The sequence below is a fragment of the Mustela erminea genome, chromosome 14 (assembly GCF_009829155.1).
Source record: "Mustela erminea isolate mMusErm1 chromosome 14, mMusErm1.Pri, whole genome shotgun sequence".
In the NCBI taxonomy this organism is placed as follows: domain Eukaryota; kingdom Metazoa; phylum Chordata; class Mammalia; order Carnivora; family Mustelidae; genus Mustela; species Mustela erminea.
Genome location: NC_045627.1, coordinates 18,229,710 through 18,247,972, shown reverse-complemented (window position 1 = coordinate 18,247,972; position 18,263 = coordinate 18,229,710). Strand labels below are relative to the sequence as shown.

At 41.9% G+C, this 18,263-nt stretch overlaps 1 protein-coding gene across 4 annotated transcripts in view; it reads left to right on the top strand.

Annotated features, from left to right (window-relative positions):
* Nucleotides 1–5,132: 5,132 nt before the first annotated feature.
* PTEN (phosphatase and tensin homolog) overlaps nt 5,133–18,263 on the top strand; it is a 108,555-nt gene continuing 95,424 nt past the window's right edge. The window contains exons 1-2 of one of the 4 annotated variants that reach the window (XM_032313430.1): nt 5,133–5,376; nt 5,486–6,112. In XM_032313430.1, coding sequence (XP_032169321.1) covers nt 5,271–5,376; nt 5,486–6,112 — 733 coding nt within the window. In that variant the 5' untranslated portion in view covers nt 5,133–5,270. The remainder of the gene's footprint in view (nt 5,377–5,485; nt 6,113–18,263) is intronic. The other 3 variants (XR_004278723.1, XM_032313428.1, XM_032313429.1) reach the window with 3 other exon arrangements.

Below are 18,263 nucleotides of genomic sequence, written 5' to 3'. Positions count from 1 at the left end.
TTGCAGAATCGTGAGCAAAGAAGTGGTGGTGGTCCTCTTAAGGCACCGACCTTATGGTGGTTTTTTATGCAGCAATAGATCATTGCTAATTGAACCTTACCAAATGTCAAGGTTCTTTCAACTGCCTTGATTTTACTCCCTGGGCTGTGAAGAGGTTGTAACAGATAAAGAAGCCAAGTTTCAAGGAGACTCCATTCCATAAAGGCTGGACCCTCTACGCCAGTCACCGCTCTGTCCACGGAGCTTTGCACAGAATGAGCACATAACAGATGACCAAATATTTGTTGACAGGACAATTAAATGAATGAATGGTGATAAAAGATGCCACACCATGAGAAAGAAAGACAAAAAAATATATTTTAAAAAGAGTTTGTCTCATTCTTTTTTTTTTTCCTTTCAAAAAGGTGCTCTTCATCTTCAGAAACAATGATGCCTCGGATGCCAGAAGGATGTCCTGAAGCAAAAGATTTGTAGGAGTGAGGCACGGGCAACCTTGACTCTTTCTCTATGTCCCTCCTACACCTAGACGAAAGAGGGCGACTCTGGGATGCACCCGGCAAATGCACCAATACCTCCTGATAGATACAAATTATTACCTTTTTCTATTCTTGGAAGAGCTAAAAGCAGAATATACGTTCCATAGGACTATAATTAGAGTTAGTACCAAAAGGACCAGAGTAGAATATAAAATAGCCAGTGTTAGGTTGGATAGTAAAATAGTCAAAGCTAATTTGTCATGTTAGGTCTTTTCTTTCCCATCACTCTCTGGTTCAGTTTCTGAACACAGCGACCCCATGCATGCCTGTTCCTGCTCTGTGGTTCTTCCAGGAATACCCGGCCCCACCTTTGTTTCTCTGAGAGTGATCATTTCATACAGCACACCTCTCTACTGGGACATGAAAGGAGACCCAAGTGCTGTGTGCAGTAGCTCCGGGAGACCTTAGACACAAGAAGGGAAAGTTCTTCTTTTTTAGGGTATGGTTACTTGCAGTGCCTTCTGGAGATATGTCTTGGGCAAAAACATCTTTATTTAAAAGAACAGCAATATTTGTAATTAGGATAAGCAAAATAAGGGGAAAAACCTTGGACCCTTGGAATAATAGGGTGGTTTAAAATTCAGACCTATAATTATTATATTTTTCTATTCTGTGTGATTTAGAAAACAGTGGTTAAACAGATAAAAATAGAAAAGATTGCTTAAAAATTAAAGCCATTGATTTAGATCTCTATTTGAAAGGTCAGTGTGTGGGAGCTGAGAAAGGCAGTATAGTGATCAGCGTTCAACAAAAGACATTTTAGCAGCAGAACCTACAAGGAGCACATCAACTATTTATATCGCCCACATCAAGTTGCTGGTTATTTCATTTATCAAAAAAAAAAAATAAGAAAGTTATTTTCTTTGGACATTCTTTGGGTGCAGTAACAATACAGTTTTGGAATCAGCTGTTAGAAACTATAATTAAAGCTGGTTTATCATGTTTACTAATTATTCGCATAGTTAGTCTCCCTGAAGCTTTATATAATTCTCCCTTTGTTACAAGCTTCTGTTTCTCCCCAGGGCAGTCTGAATCCAGACAGGTAAAGAACTAGAGTGCCTGGAAACCAATGTCTGGTAATATCTGTACAGCCAAGCAGATACCTGCAGGTGAAGTGGAAAAACAATACACAGATTTGAAACTTCCTATGAATTTGATAGAGTTAGCTCTTTGGAGATTTCAGCTTTACCACTCGGGTAAGGCGAGCCCCTGGGTACAAGGAAGAAGTGAAGGAAAACAAAAACGGAAAACTGAAGTTTCCTTCAGGAACCGATTTAACACTGGGGAGGGAAGGAGGTGTTTATTCGGTAATTACTAATAACGACCTGATAATACTGTCTGGCTGGCCAGACGTCTGTCAGCATCGATGATCCTTCTCCTTTACTGCTCGAGAGAGGCAGAGGGAGCTCCCGTTCAGAGAAGCAGCAAAACCCCGGTCCCATTTTGTTCCCTCCGACAAAGAACTCCTGCTGTGGGCCACTCTCCCATTCCAGCACTTCAAGGTGGTGCATGCCTTCTCTCCACAAGCACTCTGTGCCATGGGAGTGGAAAAGCATCCTGTCTCCTCATGAACCCATTTCCTTTCCAGGAAGTGGATTTTGGGATAGGGTAGGCTCCAGGGGCAGGGGCGGAGTAGGGCAGCACTAACACCGTGGACGCTGGAGACAAGATCAGCGACTTGAAAAACTGAGGTGGGACATTTTACCCCTCCCCAGCATACCTCCCTTCAACTTCTTCATTTCCCCGTTCCCCACCAAGTGGTACTGGCTACCTAATGGAGCACAACTCAGTTTCTTAACACATAGTCTAGTAGAACACCTACAAATCAGGGACTCCTTATCATTGGTTATTTGTAAAATAAGGAAATCTCTGGCTTACCCTAGGCTATGTGGATTGGGTTTTCATTTTTGGAAACCAAATGGAGGCCTTTCTCCTACTCTTTCCAGATTGTGGCAGCCCACCCCCATTTCCTTTTCCACTTGTGGCCTTCACCTCCCACAGGCTGACTAGGATCATGCACAAAAACAGCCTCCAGTGAGTATCAACGTGGAAGATTCAGCAGGTTGCTAACTCCTGTAGGGCTATCTTGAAAGGATGTAGTCTATAAATGCAAAGTGTTATGGAGCCTGGGAGATCTCTAAGAACACTGTAAATATCCCTGGTTTAATTAGTACTTGTGGAATTAGGTAATGGCCTGTGGCTTCTAAGCAAGCCCTCTTGGGGTTTCTAGTCTTCAAGGGGCTGCCTGCAACCATGATGTGCTCATGCACAGTCTTCTTTTGCAGATACGGAATAAATCCTTTTAGACCTTCCTAGGCACCTACTCACAATTACTGCAATACACATGCTAACTGATCCCATTCTCCCAGGTCTTTAAAAAAAAAAAAAAGCAAGCCAGCCAGCCAGTGCCTCAGCCCAAGTCTCAACTCAGATACTTTGGACTCCGATTGTCTCCTTGAGTTCTACTTCCCAGGGGAAAGAAAAGGAAGAAATTCCTAGATTGATGTTGATTGATACTCATTCTCTTCGAGCAGAAAGTGGACAACTCTCTTTGCCGCAGCTGATCAATGTCATGGTAATTGCGCTCCAGCTCTCCGAATTTCTGAACCGGCTCTCTCACGGGGATAGGTCAACCAACCAGGGCTGTTAGCCGACTTGACAGGTTTGTTCTGGGCTGATGGCCATTGACTAGGTTCTCCGACCAGATAAGTCACTTGGCTGAGTCTACAGTAGGTGGGGCGCGCTCACCAGCTTAAGGGGAGTGACTGGAAGTTTGTCGCAACGCTGGTGAATTCAGGCAGCGGGCTGCTGCAGGAGATCCCGTTTTGCCCCCGGTGCACAGCGGCAGGAAGGTGCGTCCCTGCCAGCGCAGGGCACCAGGGAGGGAAATGCCAGACCCCCGGGGCTCTGCCCCTTCTCCCACGGTGAGGAACGCGCACTGTTGGCCGCGCCAGAGCTCCAAGTCTCAGGTCTTGGCCCTTTAGCTGGCTCAGTAGGTAGCTCGCGAATGGGTAGGACCAGCTTGGAAGCTCTCCCTCCGTGGTCTGCGAGAAGCCGCGGCCAGCGGTGCGGGGAGGCGGGGGCACGTGCTCGAATGTGGGTGCTTGTGTAACCAGCTCCCCAGGCGCCAGCACCAACAGCGCTCGGGCGGGAGGCCGTCGGAGCCTGCGTTTCCGCCGCGACCCGGAGGCTCGGGGTTCCGCTGCCGACACACGGCAGCCACCCCGAGCAAAGGACGAGAAGCACTTGCCTCCCCAGCCATCATAGGGGAGTGGGAATTTGGAAAGTTCCCCAACTAGGAACACACGTGACCTCCTCCTGAAAGTAGTTCCGACTGTGACCCGCGTATCCCTCCACCTCCTTTTGAACCCTCCTCGGTCTCCTCGGCCACGCCCACTCGCAGGGGCTGCCGCTTCCTACCGTCCGGTATTTCACACTCGGGCCCGGGCAGCACCGGCCGCCGGCGTGCGCAGCCCGGCTCGGGGAGCGCGGAAGCCGGCCCGCGGCGATCCACCCGGCCGGGTTTTCACAGCGGCCTGAAAGGGGGCGGGGCGAGGCAGCTCTTGAGTCCCGAGCCCTCAGTCCGCCTCGGTGAACCGAGCTGGAGCTCCGAGGGGAGGGACGCGCAGCTCTCCAGGGGGCAATGCGGGGGGCTGCGGTGTGGGTCCGTCTCCCGGGGTACGCTTTCGGGGCAACGCGGGCAGTAGTCCTTGGAGGCCCAGACATTTAGGGACGGTGTGCTCACACGCAGCGCGCTCGGTTGCGAGCTCTCGTTTTCGGGGCGAAGGAGCCGAGCTGCTGGGGAAGCGGGAGGTGGGGCGGGGAGAGCGAGCCGGATGAGGCGATACACACGGAGACACAATAGGGGGTTGTTCTTTGTGCAAAGACTGACACCTTGAGGACACGGGCGGGGGGGTGAGCAGAGAGGTAGGCTCCCTCGGCAAAGGCTGCTGTCGGCGAGTCCCTGCCAACGACAGTGATCGGACAGCGGCGCAAAAGGAGGACGAGGCTGGGGGCCGGGCTGGGGAAAGCTGGGGGCGGAGGCGCGGGGAGGGGTGCCCTCGCGGCGGGGACCGTCCCCGCGTTTCCCTGGACCCTGACCAGCGCGAGTCACCTGGGCCTCCCTACCTGTCCACACAGGTAACCTCAGACTCGAGTCAGTGACACCGCTCAGTGCACCCCTCAGCTCTCCCCTTCAGCCCTCCCCGTCCCCGACCGGGTTTCTGAGCACAGGCCGAGGCTTGGCTCGTTTCCCCTCCACCGCTTCCCCCCCGCCCCAAACCCCCGCCCCAACCCCCCGCCCCTCGCTGCTGCAGAAGCCGCGGCAAGTGCAACTCCTGGCTGGCGCCTCGCACAAGCCCGAGCGAGCCCCGGGCGCTCGCACTGGGCATGCTCAGTGGCGGCCGCAAGCCGGAGGCTCGGCGCTCGCCCCCGGAGCTGCCGCCCCTGCCCCTGCGCGTCCCTCCCTCCCCCGACGCGGTCTCGCCCGCCTCCCACCTCCCCTCGGGCTCCCAGGCGCCGGGCTCCCGGCGCGGCGGCGGCGGCGGCGGCGGCGGAGGGGGCGGGCGGGCCGGCGGGCGGTGATGTGGCGGGACTCTTTGTGCACTGCGGCAGGATACGTGCCGGGGCGCCGAGCCGCGGCTGCGCTCGGCTCTCTCCTCTCGGAAGCTGCAGCCATGATGGAAGTTTGAGAGTTGAGCCGCTGTGAGGCGAGGCCGGGCTCAGGCGAGGGAGATGAGAGACGGCGGCGGCCGCGGCCCAGAGCCCCTCTCAGCGCCCGTGAGCAGCCGCGGGGGCAGCGCCCTCGGGGAGCCGGCCGGCCGGCGGCGGCGGCAGCGGCGGCGTCTCTCGCCTCGTCCTCGTTCTCTCTTTTAACCGTGCAGCCTCTCGCTCGGCTTCTCGTGCAAGGGACGGTGGAAGCCGCGGGCCCGGGCGGGAGCCGGCTGAGGCGCGGCGGCGGCAGCGGCACCTCCCGCTCCTGGAGCGGGGGGGAGAAGCGGCGGCGCCGGCCGCGGCGGCTGCAGCTCCGGGGAGGGGGCCGGAGTCGCCTGTCACCATTTCCAGGGCTGGGGCCGCCGGAGAGTTGGTCTCTCCCCTCTTACTGCCTCCAACACGGCGGCGGCGGCGGCGGCACGTCCAGGGACCCGGGCCGGCTGTAAACCTCCCCTCCGCCGCCGCCGCACCCCCCCCGGCCCGGGCTCCGGAGGCCGCCGGCGGAGGCAGCGACCGTCCCGAGGATTCGCCGTCTCCTTCTCGTCCCGCGGCCGCCGCGGCCAGGCCTCTGGCTGCTGAGGAGAAGCAGGCCCCGTCGCTGCAACCATCCAGCAGCCGCCGCAGCAGCCATTACCCGGCTGCGGTCCAGAGCCAGGCGGCGGCAGAGCGAGGGGCATCCGCTACCGCCAAGTCCAGAGCCATTTCCATCCTGCAGAAGAAGCCCCGCCACCAGCAGCTTCTGCCATCTCTCTCCTCCTTTTTCTTCAGCCACAGGCTCCCAGACATGACAGCCATCATCAAAGAGATCGTTAGCAGAAACAAAAGGAGATATCAAGAGGATGGATTCGACTTAGACTTGACCTGTATCCATTTCTGCCGCTGCCCCTCTCTGCCTTTCTGTCACTCTCGCTTAGAACGTGGGAGCAGACGGAGGCGAAAAATTTCCATGGTTTGGGTGACCGTAGCAGCTAACCCTGCTCGAATTTCTAGATCGTGTCTCTTTGGTGTCTCTCTTGAATGCATCCAGCCTAGGGTGTGTTCGGCTACATGGAACTCTGGCCCGCTTGCGAGTGTCAAGGCACCGATTGCTTTCTCGGGTCTGTCTGCGGGGTCTCTTCCGAAGGGCTATTGTCCGCTAACACAGAACGCGGTACACTGTTGGTGGATTAGTGAGCTCGGTAATCCGGTCTGCTAAATGAACAGAAAAGTAGACGCTTTGAGGTTGAGCATATTTCGATTAAATCTTGGCTTTAGGCCCTAGATCAAGGGTATAGATTAGATTAAAATGAAAATTAGTGTTGCACGTATGCATATTGCATCAGAATCTTGCACTGATTGTTTTTAGTTTCCTGGGTTGCATTGATAGACTTTTTTTTTTTTTTTTTAATGTGAGTTGTGAGCTGATTTGCATAACTTTGGAAGCAGAGTCGTTTTCGGCATGTATGGGTGTTCTTTGGAGGGCAGAAGTAGGTTTGTGTATTTAAGCTAAGTTTAATTACAACTTTGAACTGCATTTAGAAGTTTTGTAGTTTGAAATCAGTAGTGTCATAGGGAATATGCCTCATAAGGCGCTCTTACTGGATCTTTGTTAAATTTGCCCCCCCTTTTTTTTTTCTCCTGATGGGGTGATAGAAGATAGGGCATGAAATTTGCAGCTCAGTAGCATTTTTTATTCAGTGGTCCTGTCACACGTAATAGAATGGAGATTGAAGGTTTTTTTGATCCCAGATGATAATGTTGTGTGGTTGCAAGGGTATTGTGTGCAGCAAATTGTGATTGCAGAGATTAAGTGTCAGTTCTTCCTTGAAATTTAAGTGTTACTGTGATGCCGGAATGGCTGCTCACCTAATTCAAGTTGCAGATCCTCTGACACCGTTGGGGGTCCATTAATCTTACTCTGACTTACGCATAATGTCAAGTGTAATTTAACCGGCAAGAGCGGATGATTCCAGCGTCAGGCTGTGTAGGTATGTTAGCTGTTTTTCACCCATTGCCTTAAATTTACTGACTCAGGTTGTTGAATAAGACAGAAACCCAAGAATTTTAAGAAGCATTATTGTTTCGGTTGTCTACCAGTTAGGCCTTTGTACCTCAAAAGATAGTGGTTATCGAAAGGCATTGATCTTTGCAGTTTCAGGTATAATGTACTGGTTTTGATCAAGGAGGGGGATAGAGCCCTCCTGGTTTGCAGAATGGAAAGTATCACAGACATTCAGAGTTCCTGGTAGGCCTGTGTTGTTCAAGGCATGAAAAAACAGAATTAAGTTGTTGGTTTGAGGTGGCTGAAACATCTTATTGAGGCTGCTGTTAAGACCAAAAATTGGGTGATGTGAGTTATCACAGTGGACAATATTTAGTTAAAATTATGTAATTGCATCAGTGTTAATATTCTTAATAGAAATTATGTCTTAGAAAATATCAGTAAACATTCTGCCTAAAGGTTGAGTGGCGCTAAAGTGTCCATATGTCCTGCTAAAAACTGTGGGGGAAGATTTGTTTTTTGAAGAAACTGTTTTCTATCTGAAGAGGTTTTATTCCTTTGGATTATATAGCTGCACGTAGATGTGCGCAACTAATTTTGCCCAAGTGTTTGTTTTGAGATGAAGGTAAAAGTTACTGAAGAAGGAGCTTTATAACACACAAAACGTAAGTTTTCTGTTAAGTTAAAAAATTAATGTTTGAGAAGAATATTTAGAAGTTCTGGAGTCTGCATTAATTGCAGAACTAGTCAGGCTGAACTTGACCCACTTGCCTAGAAGGTAATTAATTATGGAAAAACTTCTGACTTGTAATTTATTTCAAAAGCAGTCTACTGTTGGTGTGAACTGACAGCCATCTGGATGCATAGGGACAAATTGATTAACTGTTCCTTTAACTTTTTCAGAAAAGTCCCCATGCAAAAAAATGCCTCTAATGCTGTTTGGTAGATTGCTTTTATTATTCAGAGTACGTTTATAGTATTTTTACTTTACTCATTTGCTTTATAATTTAGCAGGATTTTAAGTTTCAAATTATTCTACCAGGTTATTTCCACGTGAGTAGTGAGATGATTGGCCAGGTCTCCGTTGATTTCAGAAGTGTGCCTTTACACATGAAATTTATGTGAGTTAAAACTTTCTCGAGCAGTGTGCTTTTAGTTATATATGGAAAGCAGTGTCAAATATTGCATCAAATGACTAGTAACACTTAATTTCTAGAGTAGTGGTTTTATTGAGCCAAATATTGATATGAAAAAAAAAATCACTTAGGAAAAAGTCAGTGAAGGGCTCTTTTTTGATAGTTGCACTTCCAATAATTTTGTTACACCAAAGCACTTTGGTTTGCTTGGTTTCACTTTAGTGTTCTGTGTTTATTGTTGGGGGGGGCGCGATTAAAATGGCCATTGAAGACGGTCTCTGGCAGGTATCTGTTTCAGCAGCTAGCCTGTGAGATGTTAAATTTCTTTATGAAAGTAGTGATTGGAGTGTTTCTATCTGATAAGAAAGATTAAGAATGTAGTGATTTCTCAGAGGAAAATTGAGAACGATTATTTGCAAATTTTGCAATATTATTTGCAAAAATGAGTTACTCTAAAAATAATTTGTTGGTATCTTATTGTTAGTCTGGAAAGTAGCATTGACCGTGAGACTGTAAAAAAGTTTAGTATCTTTAGATTTCCTGGAAATTTTAGGCTTTGGTTGTATGTATTTTTATTTTTTGATAAGTTTGCATCTTTTCAAATGTTAATCGTTGGGAGTTTTTTTAACTTGCAGAGGGTACAGGGACTGTTGAACTATTGTTTTTTAAGATTAGTGATTATTGAAATGACCATACTGTGAGATTTTTTTTTTTTTAATTCTATTAACAATTTTTATTTTGCCCTGTTTCATATCTGCTAAGTTGCATTTCTTTTCAGAGCAACATGACTGGGCATCCTAATTGCTGTGTAACAGTTTACAAACTTCATTTTCATGAAGATTATTCAAAAATAAAGTGCCTCTGAGAGGACAATAAAATTGCAGTCTCTGACTTAATGTAAGGAAAAAGGGATTTTATTGCTGTGCATTGTGAAGGTTTACAGAGTAGTGCAGTCATCTGTGGATTCACATCGTGTATTGTGCACTAAAGGAATAGTACGTGAATAAACTTTCTGAAATATGGTGACTTACAACCACCTCAGTTTAAAATTTATTTTTAGAAACTGTAGAAAAAGAAAGATGCATTGCTGTTCCTTCCTTTTGGAATTTTAACAACATGACCAAGGCAGCAATCAATGTTTTAGTTTTTGTGTGGAATAGTACATCTGTTTTTTCCTAATAACTACTTAAATAAAATACACAAACTTCTTTATTCTTATTTTCACATGTTCTCATTTTGAGATTTGCTCCATTTGCTGTTTGTTCGTTTGGTGATACCTTAATACTTCTTAGTATTTTTTAGGCCACTTTAGTAATTATACTTCAGTGACTTTTAATGGAGGAATAGTTACTATGGGAAAATGAATGCACAAAGTTTCAACATTAATTCACTCTCAGTAAACATTTTTTTTTTTAAGATTTTATTTATTTATTTAAGGGAGAATGAGAGAGTGAGCAAGCAAGAGATGGGGGAGGGTCAGAGGGAGAAGCAAACTCTCCACCAAGCAGGGAGCTTGATGGGGCACTCCATCCCAGGACTCCAGGATCATGACCTGAGCTGAAGGCAGTCGCTTAACCAGCTGAGCCACCCACGCGCCCCATCATTTTACTTTTAAATTTTAACCTCAGCCTTTGTAGTAAGACAAATGTGTAGGAAATGTTTTTATATTAAAACTGTATATTTGAGATGGCGTTTATAAAGAGAAATTTAGAAGTGTACATGCGCTTGGTAGTTTTTCACTTACTTCAAGTGTTTGGCCTTGGTTGTAGTCCAAGGGTTTAGCTTCCAGGAGCTATGGTATTAATGATTGTATAAAATACTTATTTAATATCTTTTTTTTTTTTTTTTTCCCGAAGAAACCATGAGTTCTGAAGTTTTATTTCTATTTTGTGGAGCCCTCCCTCTTCCTCACCTTTTCTTCTCTTTCTCCCTTGTTTTTTGTTAGATAAATTTTGATTTCAAGTGAAGTCAGTTTGGAGAATTCTTTTGAGACCTGAATTCATTAAGAAAATGAGAATTTATTCTTAGAACCTGTTCTAAGGATAGTGATTTAAGACCTTTGTATCAACTTCTGAGGTAGGGGTCAGTAATGATTTCTGTAAATAATTCAGTTCTGATTTACAGTTGCTTTCTGTCTGGTAGCTTTGAAATTAATGCATTTGCTGTCAGAGTTGTCAATAATGTTGAGGTTAGACTGCATGACCTTAAGTTGGTAAGGATTTACTGAGTGAATTGATAACCGTAATTGTTTTATAGAGGCCACTTACTGCCACATGCATTCTTTGCTAGGTGGTCAGAAGTGTTCTGGTCTGTCAGTAATGATTGCTTTTTTTTTTTTTTTAAATAAATGATTGTCTTTCTAAGCATTGGGTATGTGCACCTACTGATAGAAAGTGCTTTCATTTGTCGGTAAAGGTGAAGTTAATGTATTTGATTTGATTCTTCACCTATCGTCCAATTTTTTGGTGAATTTTTTCATTGGTTATGGAAAAGGTATTAGCAATTTGGTTCTTTTAAGGTAATTTACACTGGATTAAAGCCTCTTGCAAAAATATTAATATAGGAAAAACATTATTTAGGCATCAATTTCAGAGAAATTTTAGTTCAGTTCAGTGTAGTTAAGGCATATTCTTGTTTATTTGCAGCAGTTTGCATTAAGAGGCAGATGGACATCTTTAGGGTGTTAGGTATACACTTGGTACTGAAAATATTGAGAGATGGATACTGTGGCTACACCTGACGGCAAAGAATATTCTTACCCTGTACATAGTGTGGACAAGAAGACTGTTGACATATTATATTTTAGGTATTTATGCACTTTGTCATCCATAGTCATCACTTTATATATGGACAGTGAATCTATGTGGATATTCTGTGTATATGTATAAATAAGTACAAAGTTTGCAAACTCTCTCATAGTATTTAAAAAATGAGGTTACCTCGGTGGCTCTTACTTTATCATTTTCACATAAGGTTAAGTTTATTTTAAATGACATTAAAATGTTGAGTATTAATTTTATCTACACTATTGTGTGTCCGTTGTTTCATGGTAGATGTTAGGGTGGCAGTGTAGGCTCTAGACCCAGACTTGCCTGTGTTGGAATCTGGGCTCTCCCACTTTGAGAAGGTTACTTAATCTTTCTCAAGCTGTTTCTTTCGTAAAATTTATCTTAAAGAATAAATGAGATAAATATGGGTAATTCTCTTAGCATACTACCTGCCACATGGTAACTGCTGCTCTTAAAAATTGTAATTTCAGATTACCCATTATGTGAAATTATTTGTATTTTCATTTATGGGAGGAGCAGTGATTGTAACCGAATTTCTCAGTTTTGGACATCTTAGAATTTTAATTGGTTCAGACTGTGAGTATTTTTTGAAATAGGGGTATTCCTTTAGGAGTTCCAAGTATAAGATGTCTGTGATTTTGTTGTTTCATCACAAATGAAATATAAAAGTCTGCTCACTCACACTGATGACCAAAGAAAAGTTAAATAGGCTAATCAAAAAGTGTTTGCTTTAATATATTAAGGTTAAGTTGAAAACTTCATATTATTATTGCATAATGAAGTAGACGTTTTAAAATAAAAATTTGTTATAATAAATTTTTCTTTAGTGTTAGAGGTAGGTCAACTTAAATATATGTTATTCACAAAGAGTAATCTTGTCAAAAAAGACTTTAATGTATGATACAAAACTTAGATCACTGTTTATCCGTAAAGGTATATACTTTTTAAGTTTGCTTTTGGGAGAGGTATGCAACTTTGAATGCCAAGTTACACTTATTACAATACAACTTACACTTAACATAATCTGATACTGCCTCCATATAATGTAGGAATTTTTTTTAAGACTTTATTGATTTCTTTGACACAGAGAGCACAAGCAGGGGGAGCAGCAGGCAGAGGGAGAGGGAGAAGCAGGCTCCCTACTGAGCAGGGAGCCTGATGTGGGACTCAATCCCAGGACCCTGGGATCGTGACCCAAGCCAAAGGCAGCCAGCCACTTAACCTACTGAGCCACCCAGCCGCCCCAGGAATTTTAATTTAGTGTTAAAACGTTTGTACTACAGCATCCCATTTTCACATTTGATCATGAGTTTCAATATAATTTTAGGCCTTGGAAATGGGAGGAAAACGAAAGGATTTTTTTTTTTCTTATTCGTTCTTGCCAGGTATGCGGAAGGATGGAATATGCTTGAGACCTATCTCGTAAAGGCCATTTTGTGTGCAGAGGGATGATTCTTTTTTTTCTTTTGCCTTTGCTGGTCTCCCAGCTGTCTCCCAGTACTATCACTAGTGAAGCACTTGATTTCCAGTGAGTTTTTTTGCTTGCTTATTTGTTTTACATTGCAGAATGAATGATGCTCTGTCTCATTTTATATGTGACTGTCTGATGATATGATTTTTATGTATTGTTATGTGTTGCATAAACTAGCTGTATTTTTGGTCTAAGTCTCTTATAGAATTCAACATTTTGACATCTTCTAGGACAATTGAGTTGTCTAAAACTCTTTCCTGACACATGCCATCTATGTGCTACCAAAACTCAGTGGATTTAATATTATTTAGACTTCAGAATAGTTTCGAATTTTATTTCCTTTGATTTTTGTGGATTTTCAGGCTAAAATGCCAGGTTTTTTTCTTTGCTAGTAATTGCAAGGATTGCATTCTGCCAATTTTGTATGTTTAATATTTTTGACCTTTAAAAAGAGAGTATAGTATTGTTTAATGTGTTATGAAATGCATTGTGATTTGAATCACATATTCTTTCAATCCGGTGTATTCTTGAAGTGAGTTATAAGTAGAACATACATGTTCAAAGTTACAAACAACTCTGCTTTAAAATGTATGCAATTTAAAAAAAAAATTTACTTATTTATTTGACAGACAGATCACAAGTAGGTGGAAAGGCAGGCAGAGAGAGAGAGGAGGAAGCAAGCTCCCTGCTGAGCAGAGAGCCCGATATGGTGCTCAACCCCAGGACTCTGAGATCATGACCTGAGCTGAAGGCAGAGGCTTAACCCCCTGAGCCACCCAGGTGCCCCTGTATGCAATTTTTTCCATTTAAAATACCTTTACTCATGAATTAGTGAGACTTCTTTTTGAGTATTCTAGTCATTCTGAATTGATTAGAGATTAAATAAATAAAATTGAAAACTTGTTTCTGCTTTTAAAATGAAGTTTGAGGGATGTTAACTAAGCTTGATTTTTAGGTGTTTACTTTTAAAATGTGTACTTATGAATTACTTTGTTCTGACTCTGTTAGAGATCACATGGAATGCTTGGGCTTCTCCTTTTTTTATTTTTTAATTTTTTTTATAATGTGAAGACTGTTTTGCCAGCTTTGTAAAATTTATTTAACATTCCTAACTTAATCATTCAAGAAATATGAAATAAGAGAAAAATGAGGACTTGAGTCAGAAGATTTTTTTTTCTGCTTAATTAATGTACTAGTAGTATTAGCTGGCATATATCTTAACAGTGTCTTATATTTATTTAGTTTTTTTTTTTAATTAACAAAGCCCTTTCTTAATCTTTAGCTCATTTGGTTTTGCATAGAAAAAAAAAAGCCTAAAGGAGCAAGTATTACTGTCTATCCTTATTTATTTTTATTTCCTTTTGTAGTGTAGGAATCATAGCTCTGGTAAGAATCAGTAACTTGTTAAGGGCTAGTAGAAATTGAGTCCAAAGAAGGGTGTAGGGTTTTTAGGTACTTGGTGCAGTATTTTCCCCGTTATATTAGTGGTTCTCAAACTTTAGAGGGCCTCAGAATAACCTAGAGGACTTGTTAAACCATCAGTTTCTTGTCCCACCCTGAGAATTTGTGATTCATTAGGTCTGGGTTGGGGCCTGATAATTTGCATTTGTAACAAGTTTCCAAGTGATGCTGATGCTGGTGGTCTGGGGTTCACACTTTGTGAACCACTGTATTATGTTCTCTTCAATTAAACAAATCCTTAATGTGTTATTTCCTTTAGGTTAATAGAATTTATGCATACATTACTTAATTTGATCTGTAAACCCTAAATAGCTCAACATGGCAAATTTTATTCTGATTATGTAGATGAGGCAGTAAGTTTAGAAAAGCAGCGTGCTGGGGTAGATAGAGCATGGACTTGGGAGTCAGCTAGTTAAAGTGTAGCTTAACTCCTTGCTCAGTCACGTATCAGTTGTGTAATAAGAGATACACTGCTTAACATTAGTGAACCCTACTTTCGACATCTCTAATGTGGTAAAAATCCTGATAGGGTAGTTTTTAGGTTTGTTAGAAGTATAGGTTAGGTGTTCAACGAATATTGGTTGCGAACTGGGAGTGACCGCCCCCCACCTTGTCTGGGCGCTTGGCGGTGTATGGAGACATTTTGGGTGGTCACAGCTGGGCAGTCAGTGTGGGAGGGGTTCTCTAGTAGAGCCCAGGGAAGCTGCTGTGTGTCTTAAGTGTACAGAACAGTCCCTCCCACAGCAGAATTGTCTGGCCCAAAGTGCCAATAATGTGAGGTTGAGAAACTAAACTTTACTACTCTTTTTAAAGATTTTATTTATTTGTCAGAGACAGAGTGAGCACAAGCAGGGGAGAGGGTCAGGCAGGGGAGAGGGTCAGGCAGAGGGAGAAGCAGACTCCCCACTGAGCAGGAACCCCATGTGAGACTCGATTCTGGGACCTTGGGGTCATGACCTGAGCTGAAGGCAGATGCTTAACGACTGACTCATCTAGGCATCCCGAGAAACTGTAAAGGTATAAAGTGTCTGGTACCTGGTAATAAGAGAAGTATAATATTTGATAAAAGTCAGTACCTTTGGCCTTAGGCTGTGGTATTTAAGAAGGTCAGTTTGCTAATACGTGATGGAGTGAGGCTTTTAACATCTAGGTTTTCTACCTGCTGCTAGGCCAGTATTCTTTATAATAGGAACTTTGTCCACAGAAGATATGACTGGTAACCAAAAAGCCTTATTTCAAGAAGGCTCATGTGTTATTTGGCTGGTTGTGAAAGTGTTGCTTTGAACTTTTAGAAAAGACTGAAGATGTTTTCAGTAAGTGTGTAAGTGTAATGCACCTTCAGAGGTATTTAGAAGGGCATTATGTAGAATTGCTCTAACAGAGTAGATGTGCTTTATTAAAAAAACACTTTTTTAGAATTTTTATTTTGGCAATAGTTTTTAAAGTAATCTTTAGCTTGTTTCCTTTAATTAGGTAGTTGTTGAGTTGTTGAGAGATACTTTGCCCCCCAGTGTACTTGTTTTTTGTTGTTTAATGCATTTTTTATTCTTAAACTTTATTATAAAGCAGCTTTGTTATATACTCAGATCTGGTGGAGTTAAATGTGTTGATGTAAAATGGCAAATTTCTGACAAGTTATGAAGAACTAATATCTTTCCAGATAAAGTAGGGCTGACTCTAAGGTTCTCTGATGCATGTGTTTTGTTACATTCTTTTCTAGATCCTAACTTTGCTAGGTCAGCCTGTTGAATCGAAGTGCTTTATTTGTCTATTTAAAAAACTTGCATTAATGTGAAGTTTTTAGAAAAAATTAAGATGGAGCTTTAGATTAATTCAGAGATGAGAAAATGTCAGGAGAGTAGTTTAGTGGATTCTGAATTTTGTATTGTTTTTAAGGCAGACAAACGTAATTACCAAAGTGTTCTAGCAATTGATTGTTTGCTGTGATTTTTTTTTTTTTCCCCTGTTTGCTTGATTTTACAATTTACTTTGCCTCTTGCTTGGCTCAAGCAGAATAAAATGTCAGGCCTTTCTTAAAAATTGTTATGAAATTTAAGTTTTGACTGAATGTTACGATTTCTTTTTGAGATTATAGGAGACATCCAGAGATAGTGATAAATATTTTAAAACCAGGACTTCTAATTATATGATAGCTTCAAATTTGTTAAGAAAACAGATGGTATTTATTGCTGTAATTTAATTGACTAAGGCTTATGGTATTTATTTCAGTATGTGAATAATAAATCTAATTTGCTATACTTAAGAAAATTTCCTTTGAAAAATTCATTTTATACAAATACAACTAAAGAAAAATTTTAAAAAGTGCCTGTTGTCCTACTTCTCTGAAATGTCATGCTTTCTTTCAGCTTCTAGTTTTCTTTGTATACATCTAGTTTAAAATGTAATTCATTGTAGTGAACTTAAAAGGTGTTTGTGCATTTTTAAACAATTTCCAGAGCCCTTCATAATTGCCTTAGTTATTTTAAGTGGTGAAGCTATCAGAAATAGTTTTTTAAAGGATTTTATTTATTTGAGAGAGTGAGTGAGAAAGAACACAAGCGTGGAAGGGGCAAAGGGAGAGGGAGGACTCCCTGCTGAGCAGGAGCTGATGTTAGACTTGGTCCCAAGACCCTGGCACTCATGACCTGAGCCCAAGGCAGAGGCTTAACTGACTGAGCCTCTCAGGCACCCCAGAAATACTTGTTTCTCTGTAGTTAGTTACACATTAAACTTGTTTCCAATATTTGGCTAATATTTTTTTCTGTTAGAGTGGATTTAAGATGACCTATTAGGAAAGATTCTCATGGTTTAGATTGACAAAATCATAATCTGCACACAAAAAAAGCTAAAGTGTTGGACTCTTGAAACTTTTTTCCCCTTAGTTATTTCTAGGAAAGCTATTACATACTTAAAATTTAAGCATATTTTACTTCTTTGAGTAAGACAAAATAAAATTTAAATACTTTGGATCTGTCAAATTTCATTTTCCTGTTGTGGGAATATTAAATTGTATTGCAATTAAAGTGGATATAGAAATGATTTGAATAAACCTTCACATCGTTTTATACCAAAGTGGATATAACCAATCACTTTCCTGCCTGTAATCAGGACATGGCTTATCATGATGATACTTTTCCCTGGAGCATATTTTGAATGATACAGTTTATATTTGCATAGTTGCCCCGGTAATTGGTGATATTTACTGATGAAGGTTTGCTCTGCATTTCACTTATAATCAAAAATTGCATTTGTTAGTGTCAGATTTTTAAGAGTCACGTATTAAAACAGGGAGATAATTTTAACCTTATTAGCTAAATGATGTCTTGAGCAAATGTATTAATTCATGTACTTAGAACAAAAGTATTGAGGAAGAAGCAAACTCTTCTCTTTTTTCAACAAAATTACTTGTTAGAGTAACATTTTTTAAATGAGATAAAATTCTTTCAATAAGCATAAGGAAATTTTGATCTAGGTATGCTATATACCTTTTTGGTACTAATGAAACTGAAGTAATGGTAAAAATACTTTGTAAATGTGTGCATCTATGTTTTTTGAAAACTGAAGAAGCAGTCTGACATCTGGATAGTTTTCGTGGGCTAGTTGTAGGAAATTTATGGAAAATAAGAATCAGCACACCAAAAAGTATGATGCATTTTCGCATATCTAGTTTCTGTTCACTATGATCAGGATTATAGATAATACTGTAAAATACACTCACGTGTTGGTTATTAAGGCTATTTGGATTCTTTGTAATACTGAAAAGGTCACGCAGATTGTGAATACTGTGTAGTGTCCAAGAACTAAGGTTTGCCATCTGTTACTCAAATACAGGAAAACGTTAAGATAATCTAGTGATATGAGTGGTTTTGACATTTCTGTTTTTTGGAATCATCTATTAATTATAGTCTTTAAAGACTAATACCAAATTTTAAGCTTTTGCAAAAATAAAGCTTAGAGGTTATGCCAGTGTTTATATTTTTCTTATAAAATGTGAAGATATTGGTTGAGAACTAAAGCTTATGTAATGGAAGTCTGGCTTTTAGTCATTTAGTTTTACAAGATTATTTGGATATTTAAGTGGGAACACCATGTTTTATCTTGAGATATTAAGTTATATGAGATTTTGATAGTTTTAAGCTGTAATTTTCCTAAAAGTTGATACATAGAAATTCATTA